General features: G+C 40.5%; 1 protein-coding gene across 1 annotated transcript in view; it reads right to left on the bottom strand.

Moving 5' to 3' along the window:
• Positions 1 to 913: 913 nt before the first annotated feature.
• The window catches only part of SCFD2 (sec1 family domain containing 2), a 191,396-nt gene continuing 177,280 nt past the window's right edge, over positions 914 to 15,029 (bottom strand). The window contains exons 7-9 of the mRNA XM_058838116.1: positions 11,997 to 12,131; positions 6,567 to 6,686; positions 914 to 2,581 (exon numbers count right to left, since the gene is read on the bottom strand). Of these exons, the coding sequence (XP_058694099.1) occupies positions 2,507 to 2,581; positions 6,567 to 6,686; positions 11,997 to 12,131 (330 nt within the window). The 3' untranslated portion in view covers positions 914 to 2,506. The remainder of the gene's footprint in view (positions 2,582 to 6,566; positions 6,687 to 11,996; positions 12,132 to 15,029) is intronic.

Raw genomic sequence — 15,029 nt, 5'->3', positions numbered from 1 at the left:
GCTGCAGTAAGTGATGCAGGGAAACTCACGGGGTCCTGCTGATGATAATCTTTTGCACCATGAGTTACTAGCCAAGTGATTTAGGATTAGAGTTGCAAACAAAACTGAGCTTGCCCTTCTTCTGAGCTTATATCAAAAAAGTTTATCAGTAGAGAAGTAAATAAATTTCCCAAGGTTAGCTTTATGTTTTCTCCTTGCCTTTTGAGTATTGCTTGGTGTTGCAGGCTGAGGACTCAGACATTCTTTGATGTAGTCTTGCACCTGCCCATGCAACTTTCTTCTGTGCTGTTTCTACTCACATAGAACTGGCAGGAGATCCCTTGACCTTTTCCCCTGTAGCTGCTACAGCTATTTCCTACAAATAAGCTTACTATTGCTCTAGGGCCACTGGAAAGACTCCACTGTACTTTTGGTATATAAGTGCTTAAGTATGAGATAGTGGCTGAGTTCCAGCATCAATTACCACAGCTGTGGCCCTACAAGATTCCTCCAAAGTGTGTGTGGGCCTGGAAAGCTACTCTGTTTCAGTCAAAGGAGCTACTTGACCCAGAGGAAGTGCAAGATCACCAGTGTCTGCTTAGACTCACCCCCTGCCTTCTCAATACTGTATGTCTTTAGATGGCCAAGTCAGAGGCCTGAGGGCATTTGGTGAAAGAGAGATGAGGGAGTGAAGACCACAACCAGAAGCCTCCATCAGTTCATGAAAGCAGCAGCATCTCAGAGGTGTACCTGAACTCAGCAATGGTCACTGAACACAGGAAAGCCTTTCTGCTATGAGCAGAGTGTAGGAAATGTTCAAGGACCAAGACAGAAGGTCTAGATTCCCAGGGGCAATTAAATAATGCAAAAGTAAAAGAGGTTGCAGGAATATGCAGTTCTGGCATACTAGGAGAAAAGGAGAAGACTGATCAAGTTTGGCATTGGGAGAACATCGCTTTATTGATTACAGAATTTATGAAACAACCATATTCTAAGAAAGATTGAACCGTACAGAATGACAGAAAAACCAAGAGACCAGCTACTTGCTTTCCAGTTGCTCTATTCAAACTATTCCTTGAGCTTTTAATATTGCAATCTCCTAGCATTTATCATTTTTTATAGCACAAAGTTCCATTCTATAGTCATTCTTATAAATTTCTCTTCCATAGAGGCGACATTGTCCATGCTTTATAATCAGTCCATTGTTTCCTTCCAGCAACTCAAAATTGAATTTATACCAAAATGCACCCTTTTCTGAAGACCATTATAAACATTTAGGAGAGCTAATGCTAGCTAGTGAACAAAATTTAAAAAACTGCTTCCCATTTAATCTACTCCTTTGGCATAATAAAGAATGCTATGATAGAGTGGATGTCACTTGATTTGACATTCTCATCTCAGTGTAAGCTGGAGTTGTAGCATTACTTGGATGAGGCAAGAGGATGCAGCTTTAGAGCTCCACCATTTTATGCTGCAATTCAAAAACTGGGTGCTATATGCAATTAAAATCTCTATTAGCTGCTCCTCTTTCATCACAGATTGTAGCAAAGTTTTATAAAGAAATTTGTGTAACTGAATTTGATTGCAGCTCTTTCATGATTATAAATTAAAAATAAAAGCTGTTTTCCAATCATGCTGCTCAGAAATCTAGCTCGAGACAGAATCTGCTGTGGCCTCTTGAAAATGGGATCTTGCCCTTTTTTTGTTCTTTTTTTTTAATATGCATGTGAGGGGAGGATTCTTTTGGGGTTATCATCAAACCATCACAGCCCATATGGCCTCCTGTGTAAATCTACAGAGTGTGTGCCATCAGAAACTGTCTTTTCTTCTGGGACTGTGGGTGGAAAAAGTAGAGCAGGAAATGGAAAGCTGAGAGAGAAGCAGCCATGAAACCCAGCCCTTGAGTAGCTCTCTGCTTCCCTACCTCTAACAGTCCTGCTGAAAAGAGCATCACCAAGCTGGGAGCTGCTGTGCCAGCTAAATCACGGCTGTGTTCCATGATCTCCCTGGAGTGAGGGACAAAGTAAGAGTAGAGGCTGTTAACATTGTATAAGGCACACGTTTTGCAGGGTAGCATGACAGTGGATTTTTCTAGCCTCTCACTCTCTCAGCAGCATTTCCCACCAGCTGCAAGCCCAGCAGAACCATCAGGAAAAATGGTACTGCTTGGGGAGTGCAAATTTTGCATCACCTGGTTCTCAGCTGTTCCTTTTCTAGGGAATTTTTTCAAACAATTACCCTCACCATGCTGAGTGAGGCTGGGAGTGATTCAGCACTGCACAGTGCTATCATCAAGGAGGGGACATTTGTTGTCGGGTAACTGGACCATTTTGAAGAGCTGCCCATGAACTACAGATGTTCCCTTGCAGGCAGATACCCAGCTGTTTCACCTGGAGCTGTAATTGCAGCAGTTGACACATCAGTTTTTGGAGGGCTATTGAGAAGAGTGACAGAGCAGGGACTTGATGTTTCCAGGCAAGGCACTCAATCTTCTCCACAGCCTCCCCCGTTAGACATGAGCATCAGGCTAGAGACGGTCTGGGGCAAACAACAACTCAACAGCACTGTGTGGTGTCAGGAGTACAGATGAGAGCACAATTACCTGAAAGAAGGGGAACAAGAAGCAACAAGTCAAACTGAAAGGGATTGAGACAGTGCTAATGAGCCATAGATAGTAACTGTTTGCTTTATCCAGCTCTAGGCAGGCTGTCTGATTCTGGTGTTTACTGACAGGGCAATACAACTTGTCCAGCAAAACTGTCTGCTCACTAATAACTGCAGTTAAATCGCTTTAAGGAGTGTAATGACTAGTAGCATTGTATGCCTAAATGAATGTGTGCTTTGACACATTTCTACCCACACCTTACCTGGTGATTTATTGTGACTGCCAGTGCATTTACTGCGAGGCACCAGCTGATGAAGCCGTGGTTTCCTCTCCTACAGCACAGATTTGAGTGATGCCTGTTTCCTCTCAGTTGCAGGTAAGGTAAGCATCACAGAAGTGCCTGCTGCAGGAAGCCAGCCAGGCTCTTTTCAGACCAGGCACAGGCTGTTCTGCACATCAGGCTCAACCTTGAGCACTGTCAGATGTTCACTTTGGCTTCTTCCAGTTTTTAGTCCCAGACAGCTCTGATGAATGAAACCATCCCTCACTACAGCTATGATACGTATCCTGCTAGGTGCAGGTATCTGTTTTCCCTTAGTGAAAACCAGTATCTAATTATGTGGTGTGAAGGCTTCTCTGCAGAGCAAAGCTATCATCCAGGAGTGAGTGCATACACTCTTGCTGTGAGGAGCTAACCCAGGGTCAAAATCATAGGACACTGCTCTTACTGAGTCCCAAGTTTAGCAGTGCCCATAGGGTCAGGATTGCAGGCGGGGAGCTGGGGGCAGATTTAATCATGCTAGCTCACTTGAAAATGAATTTGCTTCTTCAGCACAAAACCAAGGAGAGGAAGCACAAACATCAACAACAGAGTATGTCTGTGTGTCCATTTACTGCAGCAGCTATCAAATGCCTTGTGCTGTCCAAGTATGTGGTAATGCTGCATTTCAACTTTTTTTGTTGTTCCTTCTTTCTTTCATCTTTTCACTTCAGATACTGCAAAGATCCCTTCTGTATTGGTGATAGCCTCCCCTTCACTTCTCCTCTTCCCTTGTCCTCCCACACAATCTGCAGCAAACTGACACTGATTATCTTTTCCTTCATAAGCTTGAAAAACTCTCTGTAACTTGCAGATGCCAAAGGCTGACACTGTCTTACTTATGTTACACGAGAATCAGACTACAGCACAGTATGTGCTCATCTTGTTATCACGCAGCTTAACTCTGAAAAACACGAAGGGACATGTTACCAAAGTTGTTTGAGTGTACAAGCCAAACATCAACAATAGCCACTGACAGATAAAAGCAATTTCTTCTTGGAGTCCTACCACTGAACCCTCAGGGGATTTGTGCAACAAATAGCAACCCCAGAGAGAAAAATGAGATCTGCAACTTTAATGTCTCAGATGCTTGAATACAGCAGGACTTCTCTCCTTTCCCTCCAGTATCTCCAAGGGCTTCTTGAGGGGGATAAATGTGAATGTTTGTTCTTTCATTTTTACAGAGAAGAGGACAATTGCCCAGATAAGTAGTGTCCATCTCCTTCCCAGTCAGCTCACTTAAGGACAGTTCTTTGCAGACCTTCTCACTGTTCGGTACTCCGTGCCTGTCTTGCCCCATGCCTGTCTTTCACACATCACCTGAAGGGCTATCCCCTCCTAGTGGATGCCAAGGTGGAAGAGACAGGAGTTCCCATCCTGACCCACTGAACTCCAATGGGAAGTGGAGTGTGCTCCCCTCAGCACAGCAGAAGTCAGGGAAGGATGCAGCTAACATCTAAAAGTGCATCTGAAAGAGTTCATGTCTGCCTGCCTAGGTGGTTGGGCATGTTGGGAGAAGGGAGGGGGAAACATTCTCTCATGCTCTTTCCCCTTTATTACTCTTCTGATTAAAGCAGAAAAAGAGAAGTAATTTCTTCCTTCAAAAATAGGATAGTTCTCACTCATTATTGGGAGCTATTTACCACCATCCAAAACCAAATGGTGCATAGGAAACACTGTATTCCTTTGTGCTTCTCCATGAGAAATAAAATCATCATTCACATCCAGATGCAGAGCAGTTCTGTGGATGGAAACATGTGTCTCTTATTCCACATTTAAATGTCATTTGCCTCAACTCCAAACAGTTGCTGAAGTAATCAGTGCACCCTGTCATTTTTTTCTTCAATTACTTTACTCAATTTTTTGTACTTTCACATTTCTCCATTTTTCCAAGAGCCAGTAATTAGTATAAATGTTAGTGCTTTGTTTGACTGGAATGGATTTGGAAGGCCAGTGTTTCCTTGAAGCCTGAACCTGACTGTCTGAACAGCACAAAAAGGCTCTGTTAAACCCTGGCTTGAGTTAGATAAATGCCTGGCTTTTTGAAAAGAGAATAATCCTAAACAGGTGGTGCATGTTCACAGCTATAGTGCAGAAATCCAGGTAAAGCCAAAAAATGTACAAACATTTTTTTTTTTTTTTGTGAGAGACTTGCACAACTGCTTAGTTTCTTTCTCTTCTTCCTCCCGCCTCTCCCCTGAAGTTCTTTCACCTCTAACACAGTGTATTTGGATAAAGGGCAAGATTCAGTAAAAGCTTAAAATGCTTTAGGAATCTGCCTCAGAGAGTGACCTGCTGCCCGGGTTAAGCCAAAGCAAAGCAACACCAGATCCCATGTCACCACTGTCAAGCCTTAAGTCCCTTTAGAAAGCCAGCTGAAAATCTCCCTGCATAGTTCTCAGCCAACTCAGATGTTAACCCTCTGTTTATCTTTCAGGGTGTCTTAATACATTTTGTGTGTGGATTAACTTGTCCATCAGTGTGTCACAACTCAGTTCCCCTCCAAGAGGGAAAATTTAATTTGCTATTTTGAGGAGATCAGCAGTAGACTAATGGGGAAGAAATGCGTTATCAGATAAAAAAACCCAAAAACCTGCTAAAATGGTACTCCATCTTATAAAATAATGCTTGAGACTGCCTTGCAAAGCCAATTGAAACATGGAAAACACATGTCAAGCTGAGGGGCTGTTCTGCCTTTGGTTGGCCCAATTTTGCTAATGATTTCTCACTAATCAAAACTGCCTTCCATAGGAATTGAAAACAAGATGTTTACAAGCCACCCTGGAAACCAGAGTTATGTTTATGATGCAGCTGGTTATACATCACTTTAGAGTATTCGTATTACCCTGTGTTATCTGCAGCACTCAACAGACACCTGATTGGTTCTCCACAATTAATGATGACTATTAACATCTCAGGTGCCACCAGAGCTCACTCATCCTCTTCCTCTCCCTCCTCCACTCTGATGACAGTTACTGTAGTCAAGTTCTGCTGCCAGAGAGTGGATGAAGCAAAGATCAGCCACATCGACATTACTGAATCTTCACTGTAGGAACCATCCTCCTTCCAGGAGTGCATCAAAGGGATGCAGAGACTTGGGGCTTTCTCCACATAACCTGCTTCAGGCTACTTAAGGTCTAGTGGTCAGGTATCTATCAGAGACACCTGGCCAGACACAGGAACAGTACAGCTGTATCCAAGTTATTTTACTTTGCTCCTCACCATTGCTAATTGGCATGTCTGCAGGAACCACTGGGAAGTCACCAGGTGGTATCCAGACTCCTGAGTATCCCTGCACTATGTCCCGCAAAAGGACTGCCAGGGACCCTGTAGCTTTTTGGACAGCAAATATTTCTGTTTATAAAGAATACAAAGAAATTAATCTTTTGAGACCTGATGGAAGCTACTTCAAATTAATGCCAGTTTGTTCTGAACTGTCCAACCTGAGTTTGAACTTTTGTTGCTGACTATAATGTGAAAAAACAGACCCTTGGTGCCTGGATACTTGCTGCCTACAGATGTTTCACAGCAAAATTGTAACATCATTCCTGTCCCTCTGTTTGTGGCTCTCTCTAGCTTTGGTGTCAGTTCTATAAGGAACACTGATGTATTTTCTTAGTTTTTATTTGGATAGGAACTGTATGCTTAGAGCTGTTTTTTTACCTGGGTACCAGGTTTGCGTGTTGCTACCAAATCCTTCACCATTTTGACCTCGGAGACTGACACTCCTCCAACCATAAAGATGATCAGAAGAGGGTGATCACCAGGGTGAGGGCGATTCACCTGTAAAATGAAGAAAAGCATTATTTGTACTTGCTTCATCCAGGTCCAAACCTATGGATTACCAGTGATCAGCTCCCTAAGTGGCTAGAGGAAGACCAAAGAGGAAGCTCAGAAAGAAATACTCATGGAATGCTGTGGCAGCTGAGAGGGAAATCAATGGGGATGATGCCCAGTTAGAACTAATTAACTGTTTCCAGGGAAATAAAGTCTCCATGGACTCCACTGAAACCTATGGGAGTTTCTCCTGAAGTCTCAGAGTTTCTCCCTCCATTCCTTCTTCATTACTTTCCTCCTTTTCCCAGAGTGGGAGGAGAGTACTTGGGTGGATATTTTCTTTGGATATACATACACAGGAGACTTTAAGGAATGAGTGGTAAATTACGATTCAGTAGAAGAAAGGAGTCCAGCCTAAACATACTAGAATCCCTGCCTGAGGTCAATACGGAAAAGAATTTTATGCAATGTGTTTTCACTGGTGCAGGGAATAATCTTTTACAATTCATCCAATAACAATAAATCAGGTCCATTATAGTACAGAATCAGCTTATAGCTTGTTTCAATTCAATTTTCAATGTTTCTATGACTGCCTTGCAAATAATAGAGTGAAACTTTAGTTCCAAGAAAATACTTGTTTCATTTTTCCCCAATTATCTTTGAAATGGCACAAACATCCCACTTCAGTTAAGACTTTATGAAACTGCATTTTAATTTTAAATGTGAAGGTGATGCTTTACATCAGTTTCCTGTTAGCCACTTCTAGAAGTTGATGACTTTGCTGTTTCCTAGCAAACTGTTTTCCATCTTGAGAAAACACACTCCCTTGATGCTACCTTGATCCAGTCTTTGGGAGGGATGTCAACAGAGCCCATGCAATTGCTCTTGTCACATCACCCTGGAGCATGAAACACTCCAAATGTTCAGCTCTGAAAAGTGACAAAATAGTTTAATTCCTTTTTAGACTCTCTGCCTCCTTTCCTTGCATGAGCGTGGGCTTTTAACAGCATTCACTCGACAGAATGAAAGTGGTGTCAACCCATGTTTGGGCAGAGCAGGGTTCTTTTGCTTCCCCCACCACAGCAGCTTGCTTTGATTCTTGTGGCTCCAGCTCCTGGGGGTACAGCTCTTCTTCTTTTCTTTATTGTGGCTTTCCTATATTTAGTCTTTTGGAGCATTTTCATCCTTCAGGTCTGTCAGGCTTTCTGCCTGGTAATCTTCTGCAAGGACTCTTCCTTTTGAAGCACAGGGAGATGCCCTGTCCTCTCTCCAGGCTAGCTGGCTTTGATTACATGGGGCTCCCTGTTCAATGCTGCTCCCCAGGCAAGGAGCTCTTGAATTGCTGAGTGTTTGAAATTAGTACAAAGCCTTTGACAGATGTATTAGCTAGCTGAGTATTTGCACACTGGGTATTTATTCTCCTACTCACCCTGACTTTGCTGGCCATCTTCATTGAGCTGATGGCACAGATAAAAAACATCCTACAATTCCAGGGCACATTTCCATCGCCAGGAAAGTGGTCACAACACCACACATGCCTGGATAATACCCTTGAGCACGTGGTGTGACACTTGGGAATGGTGTTGCGCAGAGCCAGGAGCTGGATTTGATAATCCTTGGGGGCTCATTCCAACTCAGAATATTCTGTGATTCTGGGATTTTATGATTCTTAGTATCTTTCCTAGCAAAAACAAACTCATAATAAACATGCATGCAGAACATTGGGCACACTGAAAGGACACTCAGTATAAGAATCAGAAAACATGAACTTTCAGGGTAATGTTAAAGAGAAAATGTCTTGACAAATCGTTTCCTTCAGTCAAAATAAACCTAGATCCAAACACATGGTGCCTATATAAAACTTACTATTTTTCAGAAGACTAAAGTTCAAACCACAAATTCCAGAAATGCAAATTAAAAATACTATTAGGCATGCAAACTCTAAATTAAATTAAAACAGAAATGAAAAGGGTCTTGGAATCTGTAATTTTGTTATGCTTTGTGTAAGTGTTTTGAAGGAGGACAATACTTTGGGTACAAAATATTTGGCTGTGTTAAGAATGCAAGTTTCTGCCAATATTTTTTTTTTTTGTTTGTTTGATAATACAACCACCCAAGACTTTCTCTTTTGAAGGAACTGGCTGCGTGTAGCTGAACACAACTCATTTCAGTGATATGGAAGAAGAACTGAAATGGGTTGCAAACAAAAGCATTGTGTATCTCCTGGGATCCTTCTACAGTTAGGTTGATTTGGGACATTTCCAATGCCTCTGAATTTACTGTGAAATTTGAATTTTGCCAAAATCCCTGAGTGAAATTCACTTTCAATTCAAAATGCCATATATTAAAATAAAAATTTGGAAAGCTGTCTCAGGCAATTAAAAAGATTAAACAAAAACACCTCAAAACCATTATGTTGACATGAAAGAGCCTAAAGGAAGGGGGGATGGTGCCCTGAGCCAGCAGAGTGTTGCAGCAGGACATCAGGGCCTTCTCCCCAGCTCTGAGCTCACCATACAGGGTATACTCAGGGTGCTAGTGATCAGAGGGCTCTTTGCTGGTGCAGGTGTGGAGGAGAGAGAGAGAGGAGGAGGAGGAGGTGGTAAAACAGGGTGGCAGTGGTCAATAAAACTCTAAAACTGAAACAGGGTCAATAAAACTCAGAAACAGGAAGGCATTAGAGGACAGGTTTATTCTCATGGCTTATGGCAGCTCACAAAACAGTTTTTTTCCTGAGGAAAGTCAGCAAAAACAAATGTTATTGTTCTGTAACTCACCCAAAAACAACAGCACTGATGATTCTGGTATTTGTAACCAACCAGAAACCAATTATTTAGCTCAATAACTGGAAAAAGGAAAATATGTGGATCACCAGAAACTAGGCTGCTATGTAGGGCACTTGATATCAATGATAGCAAGCTCAGATCATCATAAAACACATGTGGCCTAGAGCAGCAGTCAAAACAGGAGTCCTTGAGGCAGGGGAGCCTTTTCCCTTCACCATCCCTTAGCTTCAAAACAAACATATCTGCCAGACAAACAATTTCTGGATGAGAGGTATCTTTAAAAGTCAGTCCTGAACTGACACACCTGAGGCAATCACCAAAGTATTTTTATGTGAGTTGTCATTTATATTCAGGCATTGAGAAGAAAACAAAAATAAAGAAGTTCACAGAATAATTACTGTGTTGATGGTGTGATTGTGTCAGAAATACAGGCTGGTCAGACACTCATTCATACAATTGAGCACATGCCAGCAAGCCAGGGTACAAGCTAAGGGAGCAAGCATGGACACATTTGTGAAGTATGTGATGATGCCTATGAAATGTTTATCCTACACAAAATACATTTGCTCATCCCTTAAATATTCCTTATACTAGGATATTTGTCTTACCAGGAAAGATGAATTTACAGGTAAATATTGCTACAACTGCTTATGTCTCTCTCTTTCACACACCCACCCACACCTTCTAAAAAGATAGATTAGTCCTCAAACTAGTTAAAGGTGTCAATGTCTCCATCTAACTAGGCTTTCTGAAGTCCTTATAATCTTCTTTTTTTCTTTTTTCTTTTTTTTTCTTTTTTTTTTTTCCTTTTTAAGAATAAGGTATATTCCTGCTTAAAAATTCTTCAATAAAAAAAAAAATACAATGAAATCAATAGAATTGTGAGAATTACTGGCAAATTAAACCAATAATTAAAAGAAATACTTGGGTGTACCAGCATGGTTACTTTGTTTGATAGTGGAATGTGTTTTTAATTCTACTATTTTTTGGAGTGTTGGCATAAATTTTTCAGTTCTGACACAAGAATAGAAATATATTGGGTCACCTTTTCTATATGTATCCTCTGTTGTCTTAGGGCTTTATCATTAGCTATGAAGAACTGAGAATTTCAATTTAGAAACCTAAGTGGATATATTTTGGAAATCCATTTCAGCTGTGGAAACAGACTCCTGAAAATAATCACTTTATTAGTGCTTTATTAGGATTTTATAAATTTTTAGATTTAGAATTTTGATTATGTGCTCAATACTAGCTTTCCTTGAAATAACAGAAAAACAACTTTGTTACTGTGATACTGGGTTCTAAAATAGTACCAACACAACAGCCTAAACGATTTTTGTCACCTGACTTTATATGCAGGTTTAGCAGAAATTTTCACAACAGAGAAAAAAACTTTTTTTCTTTTCTGTTACCGTAGAATCGCAGAATCAAGTTGGAAGGAGTCTTTGTAGCTCATCTAGCTCACCTCCCTGCCCAAAGCAGGGCCAACTTCAAAATTATATCAGGTTACTTATGGCTTTGTTTGGCCAACATTTGAATATCTCAGAGATAAAGAATTCATTTGACTTAACCACTCTTACAGTTAGAAATTTTTTTCCTTTATTCAACTGGAATTTCCTTTGCTACAACTTGTCTCCACTGCCTCATAGTGGACAACACTGCCCAACAGTTTGCTGTTGTCTCTTCCATGCAGAGGGGCAGAGGTGGTAACACAAAGAAAAACACCAGGCACAGTACTGAAATGTACTGCATTCATAACCATAGTACTGATGTGGTTTGATGTGAATTTAGGGTTTTTTTCAACAGAAAATCAGGATATGCAATAAGGAAGGCTGAATGCACAACATGCTGGTTACTCCACGGCTTCAGCTCTGTAAATATTTACCGGACACTTAGCATGGGCTAATTTGTAAGGCAGAGTAAATTCTTGTAGAATGACTGTCTTCAAACATGCTAAGAGGATCCACAAAGAAATGTCTAATTTACAGGCTTCCTTCCTCCCCCTATGGTATAAGTTGAACCATATCAAATTATAGCAAAGGTATTGAATACAGAATTCCTCCTTCATTCCCTGTGATTGTTCATACTTCTCTGCTATCTCAAGGCTGCTGAGTGTCCTTGAAGTCCTTTGCTGTGGTGCCCTGTCGATTGAATGCCTGTTGGAATGCCAGGTAGGGTTGACACTCATTTGTTTGTTGGGTGTCTCTGAGGAGCCCTAAAAGCTATGAGTTAGGACTTTCCTTTAGCAAAGCCACATTGCCTCTTCCCAGATATATCATCCTTATTTTGGTCATCACACTTATTTAGATGTTCAGTTTGCTCCATTCCTTTTGTTGTGTTCAGGAGGTGCTACCTGTCTGCACTGTACCTGCAATGTGGTGCCTTGAGCTATTCCCAGCCCCACTTCAGGGATTTAACTCTCCTAACCTCCCCTTAAGTTCTGCTGAACAGAATAATAAAATCAGCTACTGCTGCATGATTCTCTGACCTCAGGAAAATCTTACAGAAGATCTTGGGAAGGCTGGTTTACCTTCATAAACATGCTGAATCCAGTTTTAAGGAGATCAGTGAGGCCTGATGAAATATGCTCAATATCAACAGGATCGGGACGATCAGGATTACAGATCTCTTCCACTACCTGCTTCAGCAGAGGTTTGTAAGAAGCCTGCACAAAGAGAACAACACTGTGAGTAAACCTGTTTAGACTCAGTGACATCACAATTCTAAATATTTTATTTCTATTAAAGATTACAGAAATAATTATCAGAATGTATTATATATAATACATATAGAATACAGAAATGAAAGCATTCAGAGAGATTGTGACCTTGACTGCAGATGGTGTGCACCAGCACAACATCAGACTGAAAAGAGTGGAAGAGAGCCACACAATTACTCTGACCCATGTGTATTGTATCAGTAAAGAGAGACAAGGAGGAAAGGGGGGACTTTTACTTCCTCTGGAATCTTTCTGGAGGTAATACAGAAATGGATAACCATATGGATGAGACTCTGTTGCCCATTGTGCACCCAGATCTCATTCCCTCTTCAATGATTTTTCAAACACCTAAACAAGGATTTTTTTTTTAATTCACCGCTCCTGCATTATTCCTAGTGTCATGTCCCCACTGAAGTCTGGATATCAGCAGGGAAGGGAAGAGCCCAACCTGCCTGTTTGTCCCCCTTGGGAGAGCAGAGCTAAGGAGTCCCTGTTAGTCCTTTACCTTCCAAGGCCATGGCAATCCACATAATACTTCCACCTGTGGAAGACTTTTGAAAAACAGGTCAGACTACCCCACCATTACCATGAATGTCAGAGCTTCAGAGAAGTTAGGGGCTAAGAGAAGTGGAAAATATAAAGGTACAAATGGTCAACATGCTGGAAGGTCTACTCCTAAAGGATCAATCTTGTATCCTCCTCAGGATCCACAAACTCAGGCTGAATATGAAGTAGTAGTCTAATAATCTCCATATTCCAAGCAAGGTTTAAACCACTCTGACATGCTGAAAAAATTTTTAAGATAAAATTTTAGGAACCAGTGGAAAGATCTTTAATGAAAATTCAAGTTTACTTGGTTTACAGACGGAGCTTTGTATTACTGCTTTTAACTGCAACAGAGCCATGACCATTTCAGAAAGTGCAACTGCCTTAGAAAATGAGCAGCTTTAAAATTAGCACACTTATTTGGCTTTGGGACTGCCCCAGGTATATATCATCTCTTAGATTACTTAGGGGAATGAAGTGTAACATCATTAATTTTGCAAAGATGATATCTACAAAGACAGCTTGCAAGATAATAGTAAAAATGGATGGAAAATAAAACACAAACCACTTGGCTTGAAACTAAAATTTTCTGGAGTCATTAAAGAAATGTTTTTCATCCAACACTTTAGAGTGAGAAACAAAGCTTACAGTTTTTTAATACAGTCCTGTCAACAAAGATTTATACAACTCATCTAGTTCTTCTCACAACATGTGCATAATTTTTAGTTGAGCCAACAAAGCAAATTACAGCAGACATGAGCTGCAGGATCTTTTAGAACATGTCAAGATTTCTGTCAAATCTAGTCACGCAATAAACAACTGTTTGAAAACACACATGCAGGCATGAAGTCCTATTTATAAAAATCTGTTTAATATCTTCATAGATGAGGAACAGAAGAACATTAGTGATTAAATATTTTTGGAGCAGAGATCAAATCACAGTTTAACAGAGAAGCTTACTCCACAAAATTAAAAGAAAAAGAGCATCTGACTGAAATGAAAAGTATCATTCAGACAAAAACTATGTACTCAAAAGATGTGAAAAATGTGCTATGATTTTGCATGTCTGAATTTTCAGCACCAAAACTCAGTGCCCTTCAAAACAACCCAGTCAGATACTAAAATACAGATAGTATGATCACCTACTTTTCTAAAGTATAATGGTTTCAAATATTTTTAAAAAATCTTTTATGATGTGGAATTAATATTCTATATTTTTAGGTTGTTTGGTAGTTTTTTTGTGTGCTACCTCCAACAGCTGCATCAGTTTCTATCTCATATAATGAAACTCTCATCAACTTTAAATTTTGGCAGGCACAAATTTGTTTAAAATAGCTGTTAAAAACTTTAATAGCTATGGGACACATCCCATGCAAGATTATAAAGAGGAAAAGAGAGAGAAACAGAGAGAAAGAGAGAGACTGAGAAAAGGAGAGTGAGGGATGGAAGAAGGAATAGAGGAAGGGAAGGAGGAAGGCAGAAATACACCTATATCAAAATGATAGTAGTTTCAATAACAGGCAAAATTCTGTTCTTGCATGGTCACTACATGAACTAGTTTGATAATGTGATGAAAACATTTATCATTTTATGTAAGACATACGAACTGCATGCTACAAAAAAGTCCTTCTAAGAGATTATCCAATTCCCAGTTACTCATCCATAGAAACCTGGAGGCTTCCCAGCTTTTTACAGACAAAGTGAAAAAGTACGTAGAGGATAAACCCATTCCCACAGCACTAAGCAGGTTTGGTGGTGAGTGTGGTCACAGGATGGGCACTGCTTCTTCTGACATGCTAAACTGATCACACCCAACACCTGCCAGTCAAAAGAAATGCCCATTTCTAGAGAACTGTAAGTGTCATGGACAATCACATACTGCCTGCTTATTTCTACTATTATAAATCTTCTGGACTTCCCTCAGCAGAAGGTTTGTCCTGCTCAAGCAACTAGATCCCCTGCATGGCTAGATTAAGGGGTTGCAAGGTGTTAATATATCCCTTGCTGTGTTCTAGCACTTATCTCTAAGCAAGCAAAGTGGATTACATCCAAAGGACACACAGATGATAATTACACTTTCAGGAAACTTTTCTTATCATCTCACTGCCCCTGCACTGAACTGTATTAAATGTTTAACAATTTTCCCCAGTTTGGACACCAGACTGGTCCAAACTGTAAGAAGACTTTAGGAACAGGTTTTTTCCACCTTAGACTTCCAGTGACATTTTGCAACACTCGTGTTCTTACAAAGCAATGCTTAATTTGAACTACATCCCTTTGCTGGTCTACAGCACTGTT

This window comes from Poecile atricapillus, chromosome 4, assembly GCF_030490865.1.
Source record: "Poecile atricapillus isolate bPoeAtr1 chromosome 4, bPoeAtr1.hap1, whole genome shotgun sequence".
Classification (NCBI taxonomy): Eukaryota; Metazoa; Chordata; class Aves; order Passeriformes; family Paridae; genus Poecile; species Poecile atricapillus.
The sequence above is the reverse complement of the archived record's forward strand: the minus strand, read 5'-3'. Positions and strand labels throughout refer to the sequence as shown.